Genomic DNA, 25,119 nt, shown 5'->3' with positions numbered 1-25,119 from the left:
CCTCTCCAGCGGGCTCGTCCTACCCGCTGCAAATTGCGGGCGGCAGGGAGCGCAACCCCCCGGGGAGTAAATTCTTTGACCCAGCCTGGGGGGAGACATCACCCGGAAACCAGCGAAGGCTAACTCGGCGCCCCCTGCACTGTTCCCACCTGCCCCTTCCGCGCCCCCCAACCAAGGCCGCCCCTCCCCCGAGTCCCGTGGGCCACGCAAGGCGGGGGCCGGGTCGGCGGCGGTAGGGGGCGGGCGGGGCGGGCGGGGCGGGGCGGGGCCTCCCCACCCCCAATCCCGCCACCGCCCGCCGCCCCGCCCACCCAGCCCACACCATATCAGGCTCACCGCCCCCGCCGCCTCCCGCGCATTCTCGGAGCTGGCGCGTCCGCCGCCGGCACCTCCCGCGACGGCATGGAGAACCCCCTCGCCCCTGCGCCGCTCGCCGCCGAGAGCCCCTCGTCCGCCCGCGACGGCGCCCAGCGGCCCTGGACCCCCGGCTGGCGCGAATGCCTGCGGCCTCTGCGGGGCGCGCTGCCGCCCGACGTGGGGCGCGAGACGGCGGAGCTGGCGGCGCTCGCGGGCCCAGTGGTGAGTGCGCGGCCCCGCGCCGCCCTCCCCGCGGTCCCGCCGGTCCCCCGTGGTCCCTCTCCCCGCGGTCTCCCCCGTCCCCCGCGGTCCCTCATCCCGTGGTCCCTCTCCCTGAGGTCCCCCCCCGTCCACCGCGGTCCCTCATCCCGTGGTTCCTCTCCCCGCGGTCACCCCGTCCCCCGCGGTCCGGCCGGTGGACCAGCGCCGTCCCGCGCCGTCTCGGGCGGGAGGGTCGGTGTAACGCGCTGGCCTCCGCTTTCCTCCCCCAGTTCCTCGCGCAGCTGCTGCTCTTTCTCATCAGCCTCGTCAGCTCCGTATTTTGCGGACACCTGGGCAAGGTCGAGTTGGACGCGGTTACGCTTGCTGTCTCGGTAGGTTTTTACATTCTTCTTTTGCGGGGGAGGGGGGCTGACGACTTGGAAAAGCCTGGAATGTGAATTCTGTGATGTCTGACACCTGCACCTTCACACGGTCCGAGCTTGACCCGGGGGTTCCATTACCCTATCGTTAGATTTGGAAAGAGATTGTGTCAACAACTTAGAAAAGGTGTTCTCCGTACTCTCAAACCATCCCACTGACTCTTAATTGGTCTGGGGACCAGGTATTGCAAAGAATTCGTAGCAATGAGGCGAACTCTGCTGGTAGAACTAAAAGAACTGCATTTTTTTTCTATTATGAAGTTAAACCAGATAACATATCTAGAACTAGGTTGACTGCTGTTAGTTTGAATTACACAGCTCATTAAGGCGGTGCTATTTCAGCCTTGTAATAAAGTGTCTCCCTGCCACCATGGATTGAAATTACACCCCCTTTGAAGTCCCTGCATTTTTGTTGGTGATGTAGTGGAAAGCTGCCTCTCTCCTGCATTTCATCCATGCTTTCAAAGAAGGTGAAAAGCTTCTGCTGGTAATGGCAGATGGTCTTTCCCAGTCTCAGAAAATGCCCCTCCTGTTCCCACCCAGGTGGGTAGAGCGCTAAGATCATGGCGGGGCCACAGAAGTTTTCCTTATGGTTGAGACCACCTTGGTATATGGAATCATACATTTTAGTTACAGGTCTATTATTGGGTGAACCCGTTTGGTAGGTTGCCTTTTCATTTTGTTGATGGTTTCCTTTGCTGTGCAGAGCTTTTCAGTTTCATGTAGTCCCGTTTACTTTTGCTTTTCTTGCCTCTGATTTTGGTGTCAGATCCAAAAAATCACGCCCAAGACTTGTTAAAGGAGCTTACCGCCTAAGTCTTCTTCCAGGAGTTTTATGGCTTCAGGTCTTATGCTCCAGTCTTTCACCCATTTTGAGTTGATTTTGTGTATGGTGTGAGATAGGGGTCCAGCTTCATTCTTTTGCATGCAGACTCTCCTTTCCCAGCACCCAGTTTTGGACAACCTATCTGGTACACCATCCTGTACTTTTCCTTGTTGATGATCAGTACGTGGCCTCTTCTGTGTTCACTGACAACCTCAGGACCTGAGGGCTTGTCTCCTTGGGTGTGTGGGTCCGCCTCCCTCCATCTCGCTGGCTTCCAGGACCACCGAATGCACATCGGGCTCCACACCCTGCACATTTCCAGCCCTCCGTGTGCACCCACAGCAGAAGCTTTAAACTTTACACTTCCGCTCACCACCCTTTATCCCTGGAGCCCTGTCAAGTCCGCACACCCTTGCTGCCTGTCTTTGCCCTCATGGGGGTTTCCCATGCTGGGATCCCTCCGTCCTCGCTCGCTCTGCAGCCCCCGCTTGGTCCCCTCTCAGAATCCAGGGCCAGTCAGTGCCTGATTCCCCCTGCTCTTCCTTCAGCCCTGCCACCTGGATCCCCATCACTCTTCTCCCTCTCTCTTTTTAAAAAATTTATTTATTTATTTATTTATTTTTGGCGGCACTGATTGGGTCTTTGTTGCTGCGCGCCGGCTTTTCTCTAGTTGTGGTGGGCGGGGGCTACTCTTTGTTGAGGTGCGTGGGCTTCTCATTATGGTGGCTTGTTGCGGAGCACCGGCTCTAGGCGCGTGGGCTCAGTAGTTGTGGCTCATGGGCTTAGCTGCTCTGCGGCATGTGGGATCTTCCCAGACCAGGGCTCGATTCAGTGCCTCCTGCATTGGCAGGCGGATTCTTAACCACTGCGCTACCAGGGAAGTCTCTCATCACTTTTTTCTTTGAGACCAGCCTTCTACCTGGGCTCAGAACCATCCTTTCTCCTCCAGCCCCTTCCCTTTCACTAGTGCTACTGAATTATGATAAAGTACCCAAGTCTCTCCTTGTGCAGCCCCCTCTCTGGCCTCTATCCACTTAACACTCTGCCAGAAAGTCTACACTGCGTCTTCATTTTCCTTTTCTCCCCATTGCAAACTGGCCTGTTTCCCCACTGTTCCACTTAACCTACTCTTCTGAAAGTTGCCAGGGACCCCCCCCCCCCCCCCCCCCCCCCCAGAACTTGCCCTCACCTGGCCGCCTTCCCCCACCTCCCTCCTGGGAACTCTTCACACCTGCCAGTCCTCCCTGGTTCCCCTTCTGGTAGTTGTGCTGCTTCTTCTCTTCCCCCTCCTCCTCTGTTTGTGGGTGACCATCCTGCCCTGGGAGCACCCTACACACGGCCCCCTGTCTGCATCAGTCAGCAAGCCCTGCTGCCTTAATTTCCCACATTTCTTAAACTCACTTTTTTTCTGTTTCCTGCTACTACACTCTCCCAGCGCGGCTTTCATCCCTCCTGCCAGCCGCAGGGCCTCCCCTCCTCCCGCCCTGACTGCATCCTGCCCCCGCCCCCCCCCATTCTACAGCCAGAGTCGCACCCCTCCCGGCTTCTGACCTCCGGGACTTTCTGTTACCTGCCTGCGAGGTCCGGGTGTGTCTGCCTAGACAGGGCAGGGTCACCTGCACAAAACTGTCCCTGAGGACTCGCAGGCAGCCCAGAGCCCCCCCCTCCGGGCTGTGCTGGTCTGTCTCTGCCTGCTTTCTTGTGATCGGCGGCTCCGGTTAATTTCTGCTGAGCCTGGTACCAGCAGAGATGCGGCCCCAGCAGACGTCTCAGAAATGCGTAACTTCGGAGACCCGAGCAGCCGACTCTCACCCAGGCATCCCCTGAATGTATGTTTTTCTTCTCAGCTCTGCGCCTTTGTTTTCCCATCTGTAACATGGCGAGGGTTTAAAGCATGATGATTGCGTACACCTGTAGAATCCCACGGTGCCTGGTTTTTCATTTATTTCACCAAAACTATTTTGAAACCTATCTTGGGAAGGGGATTCAGATTTTATGTGTTTTTTGGTGATTCTTTCCCTCTTTTTGTTTTTCCCCTAAAGCACTCAATGATAAGAGGGTAACGGAAGAGTTCCTAGTTTTTGAAGTAAAAATAAAATAGGAATACACCCAGCGAGGTCCTACTGTACAGCACAGCAGACTATACTCAATACCCTGTGATAAACCATAATGGAAAAGAATCTGAAAGAGAATAGATACACATACACATATATAAAACGGAATCACTTTGCTGTACGCCTGAAACCAACACAACATTGTAAATCAAAATTGTATATTTCAATAAAAACAAAGATTTGGTGGGTGACTAACAAAAAAAAATAATACAGTAGATACAAACCTAAAATTATACAGACAGGCTTGAAAAGGGCATGTGGGAACGTGGGTATGTTCCAAAGTCGGGCATTTCTGTGGATAAGGTCTTAGATAAGGGGGTCTGTGCCTGTCTTATCGGGCAGTGGGTGGCCAGACTTTTGCTTTTAATCGGCTGTTAAATTGTAACAAATTGCTAGGGAGACAGTAGACTCATTTCAAGAAAACTCTATTTATTTATTTTTTTGCGGTACGCGGGCCTCTCACTGTTGTGGCCTCTCCCGTTGCGGAGCACAGGCTCTGGACGCGCAGGCTCAGCGGCCATGGCTCACGGGCCCAGCCGCTCCGCAGCATGTGGGATCTTCCCAGACCGGGGCACGAACCCGTGTCCCCTGCATCGGCAGGCGGACTCTCAACCACTGTGCCACCAGGGAAGCCCAAAGTGTTTGGTTTTAAAAGCAAAGAACATTTCTATATACCCACCTTGTTCCACAGAGCATTTGAGTTGGTTTATAAAAATACTTTCAAGGCAGATAGAGTTGGGTCCAAGACACACGGGTGGAAGACGACGCAAGGTGGGGTGGTGGAGACTGGCATCTGAGGGGCTGCACATCTGCTCGAACTCCCCACCCATGTGGCTCCCCCAAGGGTCCCTGAGCCATCTCTCAGGGAAGAGCAGCTTTTCTCGATGCTGAGTCGTAGGGAGTTTCTCTTGCAGAGTTTCATAAAGTGGAAACCCGTGTCCCAGATGACGTGCTCTGAGAGATACAGTAGCAGCTCCTGTGCATCTTTTATCACTGGCTGCTGGGAGGGGAAAGTGTGACATCAGGGCTGGGCTGGTAAAAAGCTCGTTGGCTTTAACCAAAGCCGTCTCTGAATAGTAACTTGACCCAGATGGACTTGAAGTTGTAGAGGAAGAATGACACCAAAGTGCATTCATTTACCCAAAAAAGGCTCACGTGTGACATTGTTTTTCAATACAAAACTCTTGAGAAATTGGCATGCTTCCTCTTTCTCTCCTCCTGGAAAGCCCAGGTGTTCTGGGGCTTTTGCCCTGACGCTGTCCTGGGTGGACTCAGCAGAGAGCATCTTGGGGTGGATGTCCCCTCCTGCTCTGAGGGTGGCCTGTCACCCACTCCTGGGGGCTCGGCCGAGAAGGTCATCCCGGGGCTGCCGTCGCTGCTAAATGTGAGCCCAGGATGGAAACGAGGGTCTTAGCTCCCCCCACCCAGCTCTGCTGGGCTCTGACCCTTACCTGCAGGTTACCGCTTGTGCCCCTCGTTGTCGGGGGCACTGGGTGGGGTCTGGGCGAGAGGCTGACACAAAAGTTGTGCCGTTCCTCACTGGAGGACCAGAGCCTGGGGCCAGGCTGCCCAGCTTCAGGTCACCATCTGAGTGATGTAACTTGCTGTGACTCAGATGACCCATAAAACGGGAGTGGTGATCGCAGCACTGTGTGTGTGACGGGCTGGGGACGACCCTGCACGTAGCACGTGCTCAGTCCAGGTTTGCTGTTATTATCATTAACCGCACACCGTAGATCAGGGGTATCACCTTCAGGTGTTAACCGCAACGGTACTTTTATTAAATACAGAAGTTGTAATGCGCTGTGGGTTTAGGAAAAACTAGGTTGTTGGCTCCCCTGGTCGATGCAGGTGACTGTGATCCTTTAGTTAGACTGTACGTTCTGTGTGACAGTCGACAAGGACAGATGTGGACACCATGTGATCTGAGCCACAGATCACCAGCTGCTCCCGCCTGGTCCCCGGACGCTTGCCACACCTGGTCTGCTGTTCCTTGCAGGTTGTGAATGTCGCTGGGATTTCCGTTGGAACTGGCTTGGCCTCCGCTTGTGACACGCTCATGTCTCAGGTGAGGACCACCCTGCCCCACAGACCTTTCTTTCTTTCGTCGTAGAACCAATCTAGGGGACTGAGGTCAGGCTGTGGTTTTGCGGCGTTTTGTTTGTCGGCTACCCCGCTGCTGATGGCTGTAAATGGCGCGGAGCTGGCTTTACTAACCCTGTCCTCTGGTCCATCTACTCAGGCTGTTTTCCTTTTTCCGTCCTGTCTGATCCCTCCCACCCTAAAACCGTCCTCCTTCATCCACTGCCCCTCCGTCTCTCCTCTCCTTCAAACCAAGCTGCTTGAAGGTGTCCCTTGTGGTCCCTGTCTGGACACCGCCCTGGACTCAGCACCCATCGCTGATTCCGTTCCTGCGTGTCCCCCCACCGCCCGATCCCGGTCCTTAACCTGCGCAGCCACCGCCGCTCTCCACCACTCCCTGGTTGCCACGGCTGCGGATCCTGCCAGTGGTCCAGCCACCTCTCCGGTGGCTCCTTCTCAGTCTGTGCTGTCTGTTCTTCTTCTTCCTGCCCCTTGCAGCCCCCTGCCCACACCTACCTCCCACTGTGGTACATCCTCCCCCGGCTGCTGTCTCCCCCGCCGCCAGCGGTGGTGAAGACTCACGTCGCCATCTCCTGTCCCCATCCCTTCCCAGAGGGCCAGGCTCCATTCTGTCCTCAGACCCAGCTCATCCAGGATTAAGCTCACCAGTGTTCCCCTGTAGAGTTCCCTCTCTCAGGAATACACCACCCGCCACTCAAGCCAGAAGCCGTCTGCTTCCTCCCCCATCTCCACACGTTAGCAGAACTGCTGACGGCTCTTGACTTGGACTCGTAGTGTTTCTTGACTCTCCTCGTTTCTCTCCATCCTTATGCCTGTCCTGGGATTGGGAGCTCTGGGCTGGTGTACGGGCATCACCAGCGCAGGGACAGATGCCAGTCAAGGCCTTTTCCTCCCGCTCTGGCTATCTCACCCACCTGATCTATAACCAGAGTGGTTTTCCCTCTAGACTCTGAGCTCCTTAGGGAGAAAGGCTGTGTCCCTTTCCGTCTCTGAAGCCCTGTGGTTCAGCATTGTGCTTGCTGTATAGCAGGTACCTTGGAAATTTGTTGAATGGGTGAGGAGGTGGCAGGGATGGATGGGTGGCTGAGTGGCTGTATGATGAATGAGTGTAGATGAATGAATGGGTTGGGTGTGTGATGGATGGATGGATGGATGAATGGGTGGGTGGGGATATGATGCATGAGTGGATGAATGAGTGGGTGGGTGGGTGGTCGGACGGATGAATGAATGGCTGGGGCGGGGTGGTATATGATGGATGAGTCCTACCTTTACACCCAAAGCCTGGGAGAATGAGGACAGGGTTACCTGCCAAGGAAGGAGCAGTGCTAAGCGAATGTAGTGTCTCCTGAGCTGTTGCCCTCGGCTCCCATCAGATAATGCATGAGGGTTTCCTGAGATCGTTTTTCCAGGCTAAGCTGAACACGGCTCTGAAGGACTTAATGTAATTTAGGCCAAAGCTAACTCTGGATTGGCATGATGTAGGATATGAAATTTTATTTCAAAAGAGTTTTTTGGGTTTTTTTTTTTTTTTGCACCATTTCAACATTTCAGTCATTTTCATTTATATATATATACTTTTTAACAAAAAGGCTGTATCTTGTTTCCCCACTTATCATACAATGGACATCTTTCTGTATTATTAAATGTACTTCCATAGTGGCACATTGTTTCCCAAATTTTAAATAGCTTTTTAAAAAGATTATAAAGGCCAAACACATATAGAAATTTTAGGTTATCTAGAAAAGTATTTTAAAAAGTGGAAAAAATCACTAAAATTTACCCCCGCCCATCCCCCAGTTACCTCTATCAACTTTTTGGTGAATATCCTACAAATATTTCAATCTGTGTACATTTATGCACCCACACAACTCTAGAATTTACATATGGGGTTTTTTTCCCCCTCCCCTTCAACAGTGTTTGGAGAATGTTCTGTTTCAATGAAGTCAGTGTATACTTTCCCATTTAATATTTGCATAATATTCTGTAATATGTCACTGGTATTTCCATTCTTCCGTTACCGGGTGTTTAATTTAGTCCCATTGTCTCTTTTAATGTGTGTTGAGGTCGGTCGCTTTTGGTTGAAGAAAGAGACAGTCATTCCGTTACTTGCAGAGAGAGGAGGCCTGGGCCGGGGCACTGGGGAGCGGCCTGTCCACCTCCCCGCTCTCTGTGCCCTGGCCTCCCACCTGCCCCTCCGCCGCTCGTGGGGTTCCTCTGCTTGGAGCTGTGCAGTGACCCCTCCCCTCCCTCCCCCACTCTGTTCCAGCCTTGCAGCGCCCCCAGGCTGCTCCCGCTCATTCTCTTGCCATCAGCCCCTGGGTGAGGCCCCCCCACCCCATCACCAGGTCAACAGCTGTGCTCACCACCACCCCAACACTCCTTCCTCATCCCCCTTCCCGGATTGACTTTTTTCTATGAGAGCAGGGACTTTGCTCCCTGCTGAGTTAGTTCCCAGGCCTCACGGCTGTCTGGCACGTAGTAGGTGTTGTAGAAGTATCTGCTGAATCCGGAAGGCTCCAACATGCGCCCAGTTCTTCTCACACCTTTTAAGCTCAGCTCTTTCCTGCCCGGTTCCCTGGAGCAGGGGACCAGTCGTCCCGGGCAACCAGCTCAGCGGCTGGGGTGGGAGCAGATGGCAGGAAGCACCCGGCAGGGCTGCTGGTGGCGGGCAGGGCACTTCCGGTGGAGGTCTGTTGGCGGGGCAGGTGGCCCAGGCGCTGCATTCTCCATCACTGTATTTGTGTTCCCAAGTCCTTTGGAGCCAAGAACCTAAAGCGTGTGGGGATCGTCCTTCAGAGAAGCATCCTCGTCCTGCTGCTGTGCTGCTTCCCGTGCTGGGCCCTCCTCCTCAACACCGAGAGCCTCCTCCTGTTCCTGAAGCAAGACCCCGAGGTCTCCAGGTCAGCCGGATCTCTAGCGTCACAAGCCCAGGGTCACGGTCAGTGGCTGCTTGGTTATCTTGCCTGTGTTGACATTTTCGGTCAGTCACCTGGACTTGAACCCTGTGGAAGGTGGAAGCTGTGACTCTGGCCTGCGGGACCCTGGGCTGGTGGGGACTCCCCGATGCAGACGCACGGGGACCCTGCCCTCCGGGAGATGTGGCCCCGCCTGCCCTTCACGGAGTTTCTCCGTTTGGCGTTTTGCACACGCAGAGTGTCTTTCCCTGACGCGTAGAAGAGGGCAACGTGGTCGCCTCACGCTTGTTTTTAGAGTCGGGATTGTTAACCCTCAGTTCTAGCAGGCTCCCCAGGGATGTCAGGGATGCCGGATGCAGGGGGAGACTGTCCTTTCTGGAGATGCAGGCTGTCCTTTTTGGAGACTGTTGGTCGTGCTTCCTTGTGAGGTACAGCTGCAGTCCTGGCTCTTGCAAGAGGCTTCCGAATTTTGCCCAACTTTCAGTTCATTTGGCTGTGTTCCTTCCAGCTTTTCTGCCTAGGATGACCTGAAAAACATCAAGTCCAGCTCCCCTGAGTAAGCAGACATTTAGCAGGCCTGATGTGATGTCGACTTACGTTGCAAAGAAACAGTCACTTACAAGTGTTATTAACTTTCTCCCATATAAATTAGTTTTAATTTTTTAGAACATACTCTGTGGATTCAGCTTGAAGACAGCATGACCAGCAATTGTTTTAATATTAACTGGAGGCTCTTTTGTTGTCTGTTTTAGGATAGCCCAGATCTATGTGATGATTTTAATCCCTTCTCTTCCGGTAAGTGTCAAGAACATCCTTGCGTTCGGTACAGGAAGCAGCTCGTGAACCCGGGCCTCCCCTCCTTTTGTTTGTTTATTTTATCAATGTGCTATTCATGCAAAAGTTGAAAATTTCTTGGACCTGTCGTCCCCACCCCACTGATCCTCAGAGCTTGTGCCACTTTGATGTCCAAGAGCTTAAATTAAATATAAACACTGATAAGGGGAAGACATTTCCTTCCTTATTCTAGGGTTACTTTTTTTTAAAATTAATTTTTATTGGGGTATAGTTGCTTTACAATGTTGTGTTAGTTTCTACTGTATAGCAAAGCGAATCAGCCATATGTATACATATGTCCCCTCTTGTCTGGATTTCCTTCCCGTTTAGGTCACCAAAAAGCATTGAGTTGAGTAGAGTTCCCTGAGCTATACAGTAGGTTCTCATTAGTTATCTATTTCATACACTATTTTATATCAACAGTGTATAGATGACAATCCCAACTTCCCAATTCATCCCACCCCGTCCTCCACTTTCCCCTCTTGGTGTCCATATGTTTGTTCTCTACGTCTGTGTCTCTATTTCTGTTTTGCAAATAAGATCATCTGTACCATTTTTCTAGATTCCACATATATGCATTAACACACGGTATTTGTTTTTCTCCTTCTGACTGACTTCACTCTGCATGACGGTCTCTAGGTTAGGGTTACCTTTGATTCCAAATTAATCAGGATGCTTCCTGGGCTCCGCCTGGATTTGGGGAAGGACCGCCAGCTGTCACCCTCGGAGCCATTCAGACGTCAAGGCAGCGAGTGGCTTCTCTCGAGCTGGTTAGAATTCGCTTTTGTCCTCACGGAGTCCGCTGGGAAAATCCAAATAGGTAGCATTTGCTTATCCTAGCATTTGCTTATCCTAGCATTTGGTTAGTGTGGGTCTGAGTCTCTGAATTTGAGGTCACATAACAAGATAAATATCTTACTAAAAACCAGAACCGACGTAAACTGTGGGAATGAGACTTTTTTTTAATCAACAAGAGCTGTTTTTCTATTTTATCTTACAGGCCACATTCCTGTTCCAGCTGCAGGCAAAATATTTACAAAGTCAGGTACAGATTCTTTAATAGTTTTACTCCATAATACTGGAAATGTGTAGTCAATATTTTTTTCCCTAACTCGACGTGGTATTTCTGTTTTATTTATTTATTAACGATAATTTTACTCTGTGCCAGATACTGTTCTAACTGCCTTATAAATACATTAACTTAATTCTAATAACAATGTGAGTAGGCTCTAGCCTTTTCATTTTTAGATAAGAAAACTAAGGTATGTAGATGAGGTGACTTGCCCAAGGTCATACAGATTGTAAGCCAGGGAGCTGGGATTTGAACTCAGCCTGGCTCCAAAGTCTGATCTAAAGTTTTCAATATTTAAAAGTCTGTATTTCTGGGGCGGGCTTTTCCCTAGCTTTCCCCAGTTTGGGTTTTAGGCAGACGTGCCCAACAGCGCGCTGAGAGTCATTTCTCGCAATCTTGCAAGAAAGTAATTATCTTAACCAGCTTCACAGAGGAGGAGAGTTAGGGCTGAAGAGGGTAGGTTCTGAGTTGGCATTCGCTAGATCTTTTTCTACAAACTGTCCTGCCTTAAGGATCTGCTTCGAGTATTTCTCTTTCCAACACGACAGCCCAGTGCTGGGCTAGGCCTGAGGGTTACGGTGGAAGGCGGGCTTCAAGGTGGAATGGGGCTGAGGGTCCGAGGCTCTGGACCCTGGGCCGTCCCAGCTCACACCGCCCCTTCCCCCAGGCTCAGTGAGACTCGGGAGCCAGACCGAACCAAACGTGTGGCTCCTCGAAGTGGGGGCCACCTGGGACCTGTCCCCCACCGGGCTGCACCTTCTCCACCCGGGCCGCACCTGCAGCCCCACCGTCGCGCGTCCATCTCGCCCATCCTTAACGCCCCCTTCCTTGCTCTGTGCCCCGACCCTGACTGTGCTTAGACAGAGGTGGTGCCTTGTTGCGCTGAGGTCCCCAGGGTAGTGGGCTCTGGCCCAAGCTCCAGGCTGAGCGCTGTCACCACCTGCATGTCCACAGCCTGCTTCCTGGCCCTGCGGGACTGGCCAGAGTGCCACGCTGCCAGCCGGGCCACCGCGCACCCACCCCAACCCCCCGGTAAATATCTTAGGGAATTTTCCATAAAAGTAATGGACAATTTTTTCCGAGGTTCTACCCGAGCTCTGTCTGGGTGGAGTCTTGTGGATGGATGTGCCCTGCCCTAGAAAGATGCCCGGCCCCGTCACATCCTCTAGGCCACCTGGTTTCTGGCTTTGCACCGGCCTCAGACTGACTGGCACCTGTTTTAGGGGAGGAGGACCCAGTGTCCCACGGCCACCACCGCAGCCATGTGCAGGGCCCCCCGGGGCCTCGTGTAGCACAGGGCAGGGTGGGTGCGGGCAGAGTTGAGAGGCGCTCCAGCCCACCGAACTGAGCCTCCAATGCCTGCGTGTCACCGTTTGTCCACGAAGCCATTGCACTTTGACAGTGGTCAGCCGTTTAAATGCAGGGGGAAAATGCAGAAGTCTTACTTAAGCAAAGTACCAGTGTCGCGTGGGCAGCAGATACAAACGAAGTGAGTAAAGTAAGAATAAAGGGATGGGCGTTCACGGTACCCCTGCTCCGCCACGGGCATCGCTGGGTACTCTGGGTGAGGTGACCTCGTGTGCCCCCAGCCTTGGTCCTGGCGCTCACAGGTGGTCTTTCCTTATAGACCTCACGCCGGGACCCGGCTGGCGTGGTTGTCCCCTCTCTTTTCTCGCTGGGATTCTGTGCCTGTGTGCACCCGCCTGGAAGCTCCCTGAAGCCCGCGCTGTTGGGACTTCATGGAGGTGTCCTCACAAGGGCGTGCTCGTTCATTAGCTCCATTTCCAGCCCGTCCCCCCTCTCGAGAGTGGGGGTGGGGAGCCTGAAAACCGTGGTGACCGGAGCCCATCCTGGGTCGCCTCATTAGAACAAAAGATACTCTTGGTACTCTTTATAACTAAGGAATTCATAAGGCTTTCAGGAGCTCTGTGTCAGAGCTGGGGTCAAAGACCAGATATTAGAATAAGAGATGCCCCTGGTGCTCTTAGCACTGAGGGAATGGCAAGGGTTTTAGGAGCCCTGTGCTGGGAGCCGGGCGGCGGAGGCCGACGTATGTCCCCTGCTCGCTCGCACCACCCAGCTGACAGGCTGTTGAAAGTGCTCATGTTTCCCTGTGTGCCTGGGGCTCTTAGGGCATCATCCTGCCTCAAGTGGTTACCGGCATTGCAGCGAACGTCCTCAACGTGGGCATGAATGCCCTCCTGCTGTACGCCCTGGACTTCGGAGTGGCGTGAGTAGTGACCCCTCCGTTCCCCACGTACTGAGTGCCTTCTGTGTGCCGGCTGGGATGCAGGGGAGGGGGCAGCCCAGTGGGGAATGCCAAGCTGTGTTCATGGGCAGCGGGTGCCCTGGAACCCGGGAGGGGGGAACGTTGGGGCTTAGTCCGGGGAGAGCGGGGAGCTGACACCCGCCCGGAGGAGGGTGATCCTGAGCCTGGGCACACAGGGAGGGGTGACCCCAGCAAAGGCAGGAGGTGGGCAGAGGCCTGCAGGGATTTTCCCGTTGTCCCTGGATTGTAAAGGAATGGAGCCAGATTCCGTCTCGAAGAAGCTCGAGCAGGCGGGGGTCACACAGAGTAAGACCTCCCTGGGCGGGTGCCACGTGCTGGTCCCCCCTCACGTGAGGCCCCCAGAGCCTGCTTCCTCCGTGTGGCTGGCGTGATCTCACCAGCACTCGTGGACTGGGCCCCAGCAGTTTTGAGGTGCTTTAGGGCAGTGTGTTTCTTTTTTTTGGCTGTGCTGCACAGCTTGTGGGATCTTAGTTCCCCCACCAGGGACTGAACCTGGGCCACTGCAGTGAAAGCGCAGAGTCCTAACCACTGGACCGCCAGGGAGTTCCCTAGGGTAGTGTGTTTCTTTATAAATGAAAACTGGTTTCGTGGGTCATGACCAGCACTTTGAAAGATTAAATATATTATGAATGAAATAAGATGAAATAGAATAGGAAATAGAACATGGCCTGGGGGTGTTTTTCATGAGACGTTTGCTTCTATGGCATGTGAGTACTGGATAGTGACAGAAATTTAATTCTTACTGTCGGTTGCAGTAAAAAATATATACAATGGGCATCCCTGGTGGCGCAGTGGTTGAGAGTCCGCCTGCTGATGCAGGGGACACGGGTTCATGCCCCAGTCCGGGAGGATCCCACATGCCGCGGAGCGGCGGGGCCCGTGAGCCATGGCCGCTGAGCCTGCGCGTCCGGAGCCTGTGCTCCGTGGCGGGAGAGGCCACAACAGTGAGAGGCCCGCGTACCGCAAAAAAAAAATAAATAAAATGTATATATATATATATATATATACACACACACACACACACACACACACGCCATTAATTGAAGGATTATGCAGAGTTGGAACACAGACCAATCAATGAAAAAACATTTGTAACACCTTCCAGAAAACCGAAAGAGGCTTTGGCCGTGGGGGAGTGAAGAGTCAGGGGCCAAGTTTGAGAAGCGGTGACACTGACCCACATAAGCATCTCAGCAGGCTTCTCTGAAGGTGAAGCTCAGAGACTGTCTTTTAGAAGGTTTTTTTAAACAGATATACAGAGGGCAGTTTGGGAACAGGTGGGTAAGAGGAGAAAAACACAGGGATGGATTAAGAAATGAAAAAATGTGAGAACTGGTCAGGAGAGTGAAATGAAGAAACAGAAGAGAATCAGAGTTCCTGGTCTCTGCGCCAGGACAGGGTACATTCTATTTGTGGGGCTAAAATGTCATCCATTGACGATGCTCTCAGGTTATTTCCCAAGACAAAACAAATTTATTATAATCCTGAGAAATAAAACTACTATGACCCTAGACCAGTTGTTGAGCACAGTAGCTGTCTGCCATAGGCTTATTTATTTATTTACCATCTATCTATCTTTTGCTGTGCTGGGTCTCAGTTGCGGCATGCATGTGGGATCTAGTTCCCCGACCAGGGATCGAGCCCTGGCCCCCTGCGTTGGGAGCGCGGAGTCTTACCCACTGGATCACCAGGGAAATCCCTGCTATAGCCTTTGAACTAAGTATGTTTAAGAATTTATTTGATGGTTTATTTAAGGCTATCAGAACAAGGAAGGGTGATAAGTCTTTATGTCCTTTTGCTTTTCTAGTAGCATTGGGTTCTTCCACAAAAATTCAATCTTGATGAAAAGAAAACAAGTCTATTATAAGTGGATCTGGTGTTTAAAAAGAAGATAGTCCAGGAGCTATGGGCTCATCTAATCACTGTGAGAGCGAAAGCTTATTATTTGGGAGGAATGTACTCACGGGTGACGATAGCTTTTTCTCCTTCAGAGGATCTGCCTGGGCGAACACCACTTCCCAGTTCTCCCTGTCTGCTCTTCTCTTCCTGTACGTGTGGTGGAAAAAAATCCACGTCCACACCTGGGGAGGTAATGAGGACATTACTTTCTTACGTTATTTATTGTTCAGAAAGATGTGATTCTGGTCTCTGAATTTTTTTTTCCCTCAGACTTTTTTTGTTTTTATCTTTTGGGAAATTTAAAAATTCTATAAAATATTTAAGTTACTGAAAATATAAAAGTTACAGGTTCAATGTGAGTTTTTTTTTTTTTTTTTTTTTTACATCTACGAAGGCAGCTTTTGTTCATAGAAACCTACTGGTTTGTAAGAATTAATATTAAGTGAGATAAAATTGCAAATACAAAATCCTAGCTGTTTCTTGCAAATCACTCTGCTCTGTTCAAGTGAAGTTTGATTAATGTCTTATCAAATCACATGAACAGATGGAACTCTTAAACAGTCAGCACCACTTTCAACTTAGCTAAAGTCCCTTAAGTATCCTAACATCCATTTATAAATTTAGTAAAATAGATCTGTTTTTTTTTTTTTCTTCCCTGGTACGCGGGCCTCTCACTGTTGCGGCCTCTCCCGTTGCGGAGCACAGGCTCTGTACGCGCAGGCTCAGCGGCCATGGCTCACGGGCCCAGCCGCTCCGTGGCACGTGGGATCTTCCCAGACCGGGGCACGAACCCGTGTCCCCTGCATCGGCAGGCGGACTCTCAACCACTGCACCACCAAGGGATGCCCAATAGATCTGTTTTTGTTTTCTATTTTTTGAATTGTGGTAAAATATATGTAATATAAAATTTGACATTTTAACTGTTTTTAAATGTACAATTTAGTGCCCTTAAGTACATTCACAGTGTTATGCAATTATCACCACCATCCATTTCTAAAACATTTTTCTCTCTCCAAATAGAAACTCTACCCATTAAGCAGTAAGTTCCCATTTTCCCTCTGCCCAGCCCTGGGTAACCTCTACTTTCTGTCCCTTTCTGTTGATCTTGTACCTGACACTTTGCTGAACTGATCTGTTCTTTCTAGGAGCTTTCTTGTGGATTCTTTGGGTAGGTATAGGATGGTGTCATGTGTGAAGAGAGAATTTTACTTTTTCCTTTCCAGTCTTTTTTTTTTTTTAAGAATTCTTTTTTCTGTGTGGTTTTTTAAAAAAATTATTTATTTTATTTTTGGCTGCGTTGGGTTTTTGTTGCTGTGCGTGGGCTTTCTCTAGTTGCGGTGAACGGGGTCTACTCTTCATTGCAGTGCGCAGGCTTCTTATTGCAGTGGCTTCTCTTGTTGCAGAGCATGGGCTCTAGGCATGCAGGCTTCAGTAGTTGCAGCACGCAGGCTCGGCAGTTGTGGCTCACGGGCTCTAGAGTGCAGGCTCAGTAGTTGTGGTGCATGGGCTTAGTTGCTCCGCGGCATGTGGGATCTTCCCGGACCAGGGATTAAACCCGTGTCCCCCTGCATTGGCAGGTGGATTCTTAACCACTGCGCCGCCAGGGAAGCCCCTCCTTTCCAGTCTTGATGGGAAGGAACAAGTAAAATTCTTTTCATTACTCTTTACAATTTAGGTATAGTGAATTTTTGATTTTAGTTTCAGGTGTACAGTATAGTGATAGAAAAATTTTATAGATTATACTCCATTTATAGTTATTATAAAATATTGGCTATATTCCCTGTGCTGTACAATATATCTTGGTAGCTTATTTATTTTATACACAATAGTTTGTACCCTTAATCCCCTGCCTTTATTTTGCCCCTTCCCCTTCTCTCTCCCTACTGATAACCCCTAGTTTGTTCTCTGTATCTGTGAGTCTGTTTCATTATATTCACTAGTTTTATTTTTTAGACATATAAGTGGTACCATACAGTATTTGTCTTCCTCTGTTTCACTTATTTCATCAAGCATAATACCCTCCAGGTCCATCCATGTTGCTGCAAATGGCATTATTTCATTTTTTATGGCCAAGTAATATTCCATTGTACATACGTACCACATCTTCTTTATCCATTCTTCTGCTGATGGACATTTAGGTTGTTTCCATGTCTTCGCTATTGTGAATAGTGCTGCTTTGAACATTGGGGTGCATATATCTTTTGAATTAGTCTTTTCCTTATTTTTTGGATATATACCCAGGAGTGGGATTGCTGGATCATATATAGTAGTTCTATTTTCAGAATTTTGAGGAAACTCCATACTGTTCTCCGTAGTGGCTGCACCAATTTACATTTTCACCAACAGTGCAAGAGGGTTCCCTTTTCTCCACATCCTTGCCAACATTTGTTATCTGTGGTCTTCTTTGATGATGGCCATTCTGACCTGTGTGAGGTGATATCTCATTGCAGTTTTAATCTGCATTTCTCTTGATGATTAGTGATGTTGAGCATCTTTTCATGTGCCTGTTGGCCATCTGTATGTCTTTGGAAAAATGTCTATTCAAGTCTTCTGCCTATTAATCAAAAAATTTTTTATTATTTATTTTTGGCTGCGTTGGGTCTTCATTGCTGTGCACGGGCTTTCTCTATTTGCGGTGAGCGGGGGCTACTCTTCATTGCTATGCGCGGGCTTCTCATTGCAGTGGCTTCTCTTGTTGCAGAGCACGGGCTCTAGGCACTCGGGCTTCAGTAGTTGTGGCACACAGGCTCAGTAGTTGTGGCTCGCGGGCTCCAGAGCGCAGGTTCAGTAGTTGTGGCGCACGGGCTTAGTTGCTCCGCGGCATGTGGGATATTCCTGGACCAGGGCTCGAACCCATGTCCCCTGCGTTGGCAGGCGGATTCTTAACCACTGCGCCACCAGGGAAGTCCCAGGATTGTTTGTTTATTTATTTATTTATTTTGCGGTACGTGGGCCTCTCACTGTTGTGGCCTCTCCCGTTGTGGAGCACAGGCTCTGGGCGCGCAGGCTCAGCGGCCATGGCTCACAGGCCCAGCCGCTCCGCGGCACGTGGGATCTTCCCGGACCAGGGCACGAACCTGTGTCCCCTGCATTGGCAGGTGGACTCTCAACCACTGCACCACCAGAGAAGCCCAGGATTGTTTGTTTTTTGATGTTCAGTTGTATGAGTTCTTTGTATATTTTGGATATTAATCCCTTATCATATATATGGTTTGCAAATATCTTCTTATTTTATTTGGGTCCTCTCTCTTTTCTTCTTGGTGAGCCTGGCTAAAGGTTTATCAGTTTTGTTTATCTTTTCAAAAAACCAGCTCTGGGTTTCATTGATCTTTTCTATTGTGTTTTTTTTTTTTTTTTAAATCTCTCTTTCATTTATTTCCCCTCTGATCTTTACTTCCTTTCTTCTGCTGACTTTGGGCTTTGTTTTTCTTTTTCTAATTCTTTTAGGTGGGAGGTTAGGTAGTTTATTTGAAATTTTTCTTGTTTCTTGAGGAAGGCCTGTATGGCTATAAACTTCCGTCTGCTTGTGCTGTATACCATAGATTTTTGCAGTGTTGTGTTTCCATTTTCATTTGTATCAAGTTATTTTCTGATTTCCTCTTTGATTTCTTAATTGACCCATTGGTTTTTTAGTAGCATGTTTTTCAGTCTCCATGTGTTTTTTCTTTTCCCATTTTTCTTTCTAAGTTGTTTTCTAGTTTCATACTGTTGTGGTTGGAAAAAAATGCTTGATATATAATTTGTCCTCTTACATTTGTTGTTACAAATTGTTGTTACATTTGTTGAGGCTTGTTTTGTGGCTCAGCATGTGATCGATCCTGCAGAATGTCCATTGTGCACTTGAAAAGAATGTGTAATTCTGCTGTTTTTGGTTGTAATGTCCTGTAGATATCTGTTAGGTCCAACTGGTGTATTGTGTCATTTAAGACCACATTGATTTTCTGTCCACTGATGTAAGTGGGGTGTTACTACTACTATTGTATTATTGTCAATTTCTCCCCATATGTCAGTATCCATTTAACAATTCTCCATGCTCCCTTCCCCCAGCTCCCGGCAACCACTGTCTTCCTTTCTGATTCTGTGAGTTTGACTACTCTTGATATCTCACATAAGTAAAATTATACAGTATGTGTCTTCTGTGCCTTTGTCTTATGTGTTAGTGTAATGACCTCGAGGTTCATCCATTTTGTAGCATGTGTCAGAATTTCCTTCATTAAGTTTGGATAATATTCCATTGTATGTATAGACCACATTTGGCTTATTTATTCATCTGTGAGTGGACATTTGGGTTGCTTCTACCTTTTGGCTGTTGTGAATAATACTGCTATGAACGTGGGTATACAAATATCTCTTTGAGATCCTGCTTTCAATTCTTTTATACATATATATATCCAGAAATGATTTTGCTTGACCGTGTGGTAGTTCTGTTTTTAATTTTTTGAGGAACCACCATGCTGTTTTCCCATAGCGGCTGCATCATTTTACATTCCCACCAACAGTGCACAAGGCTTCCAGTTTATCCACATCCTCACCAACACTTGTTATTTTCTATTTGTGTGTTGTTTTAAAGCAGCCGCCTGATGGGTGTGAGATGATACCTTATTGTGTTTTTTTTATTTGCATTTTCCTAATGATCAGCGATGTTGAGCGTTTTTAAAAAATGTGCCAGTTGGCTATTTGTGTATCCTCTTTGGAGAAATGTCTGCTCAAGTCCCTTGCCCATTTTTTTGGTTTGTTTTGTCTTTTTGTTTGTTTTTTAATTTATTTATTTTATGGCTGTGTTGGGTCTTCGTTGCTGTGCGTGGGCTGTCTCTAGTTGCGGAGAGCGGGGGCTACTCTTCATTGTGGTGCGTGGGCTTCTCATTGTGGTGGTTTCTCTTGTTGCGGAGCGTGGGCTCTAAGTGCACAGGCTCAGTAGTTGTGGCACACGGGCTCAGTAGTTGTGGCTCGTGGGCTCTAGAGTGCAGGCTCAGTAGTTATGGCACATGGGCTTAGTTGCTCTGCGGCATGTGGGAACTTCCCAGACCAGGGCTCGAACCCACGTCCCCTGCATTGGCAGGCAGATTCTTAACCACTGCACCACCAGCCTTTGCCCACTTTTTAATTGTTGTTGCTGCTGAACTGTAGGAATTCTTTCTATACTCTGGATATTATGATACCCAGGTATCCTTTTCAGATGGAATATTTACTAGTATCTTCTCCCGTGTGTTGCCCTTTCACTCTGTTGATTGTGTCCTTTAACGCCCAGACATTTTCAATTTTGATGTAGTTCAGTTTATCCAGTTTTACTTCAGTTGCTTGTGAGCACAGTGGAGTTCATCTAATCATTCTGCCATGTGTACGCCCAGCGTTCCGCTTTCCCCTATAGTGCCCATCCATCATATTTTACTCTTCTAGCTCCCCAGTGATTGTATCCTTGATGCCCCCATCATCCCACAAGCACACTGGCCACAGGGATACCTATGTGGTTTCTTAAGGGACTCTGCACACGTTTCTCTGCTGTGTGTAACAGGAGTGAAACGTGTGGGTCACAGGGCATATACAGACTTCAGTTTCACTACATTTTGTCAGCCTTGTTCCCACCATCTCAAACTCTGGGCTTGTTGACCTCTTTAAAGTACATTGTTTTTCCGGTGAACACCGGCTCCTCCCAGTCTCTGAGCTTCTGGTGCAGGCACGTGTGTGAGATAGAACTGTTGGTGTCAGACTGTGGAAGAGTAAATGCTGTGTTCTTTCCTGTCCTCCAGGTTGGACCAGGGACTGTTTCCAGGAGTGGGGCTCCTTCATCCAGCTGGCCATCCCCAGCATGTTCATGGTGTGCATTGAGTGGTGGACCTTTGAAGTCGGAACCTTCCTTGCAGGTTGGTCAGCACTTCGGTAGAAACCTGTCACCAGCCTGGTTAATCATGTCTACAGAGCTTTTCAGGAGACCCAAGTTTGCTTCTCCTTCCTCTTGGTTTTACCAGGCCCTCGTGGAAGACTTCAGTACAGGTTTCACTGTCCATCCGACCATAAGCACACTATTCAGGTTGGGTGAGGCTTTGTGCTACCCCACTGCCTTTCATTTTGTAGCTTTGAAAGGGACGCTTGCTAAGGTCATGGAGCGACCTGCCAAGGTCACGGAGCAGAACAAAGCCCGAGTCTAGGTCTCAGGACGCTGGCCACTGTGTGGCTCGGCCGACTGTTGCTGGGCGTTTACAGAGTGACGGATTTTGCTGTGTTGTAGCCTCGCTCTGTTTCTTTCCGACCTAGAACAGTTTTGGTCACGGGCATTCACCTTAGCCATCCACTGCTAGTGGAGGAACAGAGGAAACAGCAGAGACAGAGGGTAATAATACTTGATCTGGAAGTTTCTGTGGACACTGGAATGCGTTCATAGTGCCATCACTTCTCATGGAGTTCCACTGCCCTCTGTCCTTCCCTCCATACTGTGGTCCCCCGTCTCCCTGAAGGATGACCTGCACCCTCGGGCACCGCCTGGTTTTCTACTTAAGCCCCGTGTTTTGTTGCCTGGTGAAGTGGGGGCTTCTGGAATGAGCCTGTATCCCATCTTAGCTGCTGCAGTTCCTGGATGCTTCCTGAATGGGCTTCTCCTTGGCACAGACAGTGAATTCTGCCATTGGATTACGCTTCTGGGGGCAACCTCGGCTTCTCTGAAATTACATTAGGTTCTAGTTTCATAAGGAAAACGTTCACTTTACTCCACTTCTTGAACATTTCAGGATTGATGAGCGTGACAGAGCTTGGAGCCCAGGCCGTCATTTACGTACTGGCTTCCGTGGCCTACATGGTAAGGTGATGCCGTGCTGTCCACTCGGAGGGTTAGACGGTACGGGGGGGAGCGCAGCTGGAGAAGCAAGTGTGGATCTTGGAGCCAGACACACCGCTGGGTGTGGGTCCTGGCCGTGCTGCTTCCCAGCTGTGTGATGCTGGGCTCGTTACGTAACCTTTCTGAGCTTAACTTTCCCCGTATACACAGTGGGAAAAAATAATACCTACCTGGCAGATGAAAATTAAGACAAAGCTTATATAAAATACTTAGCAGAATGCCTGGCATGTTTATTGGAAATAACGGAGTTTACTGCAAATAACTTGGTGCTGGGATATGGTGGGGCATAAGGTGCAGACAGTCCCTGTCTCTTGTGGCTGGTGGGCTGGCGTGGAGATAAGCAAGCAAAGAGATGAATAAGAGCATGATACAGACATATAACATGCACCATAAAAGAAGCAAACAACAAAATAAGTCTAAGCTGTATGAAAACAGAGACAGACACCTTTTTAGATAGGTGTTGAGGAACGGTCCTCCTGAGTTGCTGTGTAAGCGGAGACTTGAAGGGTGAGAAGGTGCCAGCCCGGGAAGCCCACAGTCAGGGCTGACCACAGGCCCTGAGATGCAGGGATGCACGAGAGCCCTTGCATGTTCAGGGACCTGATACGAGCCCGGCTGAGGGGTTAGCGAGGAGAGAAGCTTCTTGCCGCTGTGTAGAAGCTGGCTTGGAGGACAGGTGTGGGATGGGAGGCGGGAAGGAGGCTGTTGGAATCGTCGAGGGGAGCAAGTGGAAGGCGGCTGGTGGTGGAGAAGGGGCATAGAGGCTGAGTTAGCGATGTCGTTGGGCAGAGCGGAAGTGACAGGACCAGGGTTTGGATGTGGGAGGCTTGGCAACGCGCGGGAAGAATCACAAATGCCTCCAGGGTTTCGGGCTTGAACGACTGCGTGGCGTCAGGCCTTTCACCTTCTGAGGCTTTCTGAATATTCCAGTTCTGCACATATAGGCCCTTTGTTCCTTGGTTTTGAAAAACAGATGCCACCTGGGCAGTAGGATGAGGGGCCATTTTTGTTTCTGTTTACATATGTTTTTTTAGTCTTAAAAGTGAAAGAAGGACTTAGTGGGGATTGATGTGGTCGTGTAGGAGTGAGCCGGGAGGGTGTGTAAGGGCAAACCCCAAGACACAGGAGTCAGCAGCAGAAGGAGACCCCCACCAAGAGCCAGGCCCAGGCAGGTGTGGAAGGGGGGCGACCCCGAGAACAGGTCGTGGAAGAGCTGGGGAGAGGGTGGGAAGGGTCCCTTGGATTTAGGGTCATCGGAGACGTTCTGGAGTGATGAAAAGCAGGAGGCAGATGTGGGCACCGACCTTCTCGGGGTGAGGAAGCAGAGGCTGCTGGGAGTCAGTTCTGTCTAGAGGATTGGCTGTTGATGGGGGAAGGATTCCATCAAGGCACGATTTGGTTTTGCTTCTGTTTTTTAAAATAATTAATTTATCTTTGGCTGCATTGGGTCTTCGTTTTGGTGTGTGGGCTTCTCATTGCAGTGGCTTCTCTTGTTGCGGAGCATGGGCTCTAGGTGCGCCGGCTTCAGTAGTTGTGGTGCACGGGCTTAGTTGTTCCGTGGCATGTGGGATCTTCCCGGACCAGGGCTCGGGATTCTTAACCACTGTGCCACCAGGGAAGTCCTTGCTTCTGTTTTTAAATGGTGGCCCTGGAGTTTGGGTTTTTTGTTTTTTGTTTGTTTGTTCTTTTGCAGTACGCGGGCCTCTCACTGTTGTGGCCTCTCCCGTTGCGGAGCACTGGCTCCGGACATGCAGGCTCAGCGGCCATGGCTCACGGGCCCAACTGCTCCGCGGCATGTGGGATCTTCCCGGACCGGGGCACGAACCCGTGTCCCCTGCATCGGCAGGCGGACTCTCAACCATTGCGCCACCAGGGAAGCCCTGTTTGTTTGTTTTTAATGTTTTTATTTATTTATTTATTTGGCTGTGTTGGGTCTTAATTGCAGCATGTGGGCTCTTCATTGCGGCACATGGGCTTCTCGTTGTGGTGTGCAGGCCCTAGAGCGTGCGGGCTCAGTAGTTGCAGCACGTGGGCTCTCTAGTTGTGGCATGCGGGCTCCAGAGCATGTGGGCTCTGTAGTTGCGGCAAGCAGGCTTAGTTGCCCTGCACCATTTGGGATCTTAGTTCCCAACCAGGGATCAAACCCAAGTCCCCTGCGTCGGAAGGTGGATTCTTAACCACTGGGCCACCAGGGAAGTCCCGTGGAGCTTGTTTATAGGTTTGCAGTAAACCGAAGCTATCTACCAATTCTACATTATGTTCATATCTTCTGTTTTTCTACCTGTTCTATCACAGGCTTCAATTTTAATTTTTATTTTTAATTGTGGTAAAATACACATAACGTGAAGTCTACCATCCTAACTACCATTTTAACTGCCTAATTCAGTAGTGTTAAGCATATTTTGATTGTTGTACAACCAATCTCCAGAACTTATTCCTCTTGCAAAACTGAAACTCTGCTCATTGAATAATTCCCATTCCTCCTGCCCTCAGCCTCTGGCAACCACCATTCTAGTTTCTGTTTCTTGTCCCAGGCTTCCCTTTGTTAGAGACTGTGAAGCAATAAGTGCTCATTATTTTTATGGAAAAAAAACAAGTCCCCTTAGTGGTGAACTTAAAATAAAAATGATAAAATACAGAGAAATAATCCACTGAGAGCAAGAGTTAACAGATACAGGAAAGTTAGAGTTTGGAGTTTGAGATGATGGTATAATCATCAGAGAATAGAGAAGTCGTATGTTCGGAATCATTCAACATAAAAGAAGAAATTGATACCCAAAGAATATTTGGAAAACAACCAAGTAGGATTTAAAAAAAATGAAAATATAGCCACAGAAATTTAATACTTCATAGATTAGTTAAAACTGAAAAATCAAATAATGAACTTGAAGATAGATCTGTGGAAATTCCCATAATAAAACAAAGGCATATAAATAGACGGAATTAGATATGCAGACCAATGAAATAGAATAGAGAGCCCAGAAGTAAACCCTCACATATATTGTGAAGTGATTTTTGACAAAAACAACTGTTCCTGGGAAAACTGGATATCCACATGCAAAAGAATGAAGTTGGACCTTACCTAACACCATGTGCAAAGATCAACTCAAAGTGGATCTAAGACTTAAAACAATAAAACTCTTAGAAGTATATACATAAGGCAGAAGCTTCACAACATTGGATTTGGCAATGACTTCTTGGACATGACAGCAAAGGCACAGGCAACAAAAGAAAAATAG

The 25,119-nt window shown here is 49.4% G+C and overlaps 1 protein-coding gene and 1 long non-coding RNA gene across 3 annotated transcripts in view; one reads left to right on the top strand and one right to left on the bottom strand.

Moving 5' to 3' along the window:
- The first annotated feature begins 325 nt into the window (after nt 1–325).
- Nucleotides 326–25,119, top strand: part of SLC47A1 (solute carrier family 47 member 1) — a 48,401-nt gene continuing 23,607 nt past the window's right edge. Inside the window, exons 1-10 of the mRNA XM_027131171.1 lie at nt 326–579; nt 849–950; nt 5,938–6,006; nt 8,793–8,941; nt 9,709–9,751; nt 10,791–10,835; nt 12,995–13,092; nt 15,144–15,241; nt 20,799–20,912; nt 21,774–21,841. Coding sequence (XP_026986972.1) covers nt 403–579; nt 849–950; nt 5,938–6,006; nt 8,793–8,941; nt 9,709–9,751; nt 10,791–10,835; nt 12,995–13,092; nt 15,144–15,241; nt 20,799–20,912; nt 21,774–21,841 — 963 coding nt within the window. The 5' untranslated portion in view covers nt 326–402. The remainder of the gene's footprint in view (nt 580–848; nt 951–5,937; nt 6,007–8,792; nt 8,942–9,708; nt 9,752–10,790; nt 10,836–12,994; nt 13,093–15,143; nt 15,242–20,798; nt 20,913–21,773; nt 21,842–25,119) is intronic.
- LOC113633128 (uncharacterized) overlaps nt 8,908–25,119 on the bottom strand; it is an 86,006-nt gene continuing 69,794 nt past the window's right edge. The window contains exons 3-4 of one of the 2 annotated variants that reach the window (XR_003438076.1): nt 15,117–15,233; nt 8,908–9,483 (exon numbers count right to left, since the gene is read on the bottom strand). This is a non-coding gene — a long non-coding RNA (uncharacterized LOC113633128). Of the gene's footprint in view, nt 9,484–10,478; nt 10,593–15,116; nt 15,234–25,119 lie in introns of those variants that run through there. The other variant, XR_003438075.1, reaches the window with a different exon arrangement.

The sequence above is a fragment of the Aethalodelphis obliquidens genome, unplaced genomic scaffold (assembly GCF_003676395.1).
Source record: "Aethalodelphis obliquidens isolate GAN/ISIS:26980383/991018 unplaced genomic scaffold, ASM367639v1 scaffold38, whole genome shotgun sequence".
NCBI lineage: Eukaryota > Metazoa > Chordata > Mammalia > Artiodactyla > Delphinidae > Aethalodelphis > Aethalodelphis obliquidens.
Note: the sequence above shows the minus strand (reverse complement) of the source record. Positions and strands in the feature narration are given on the sequence as shown.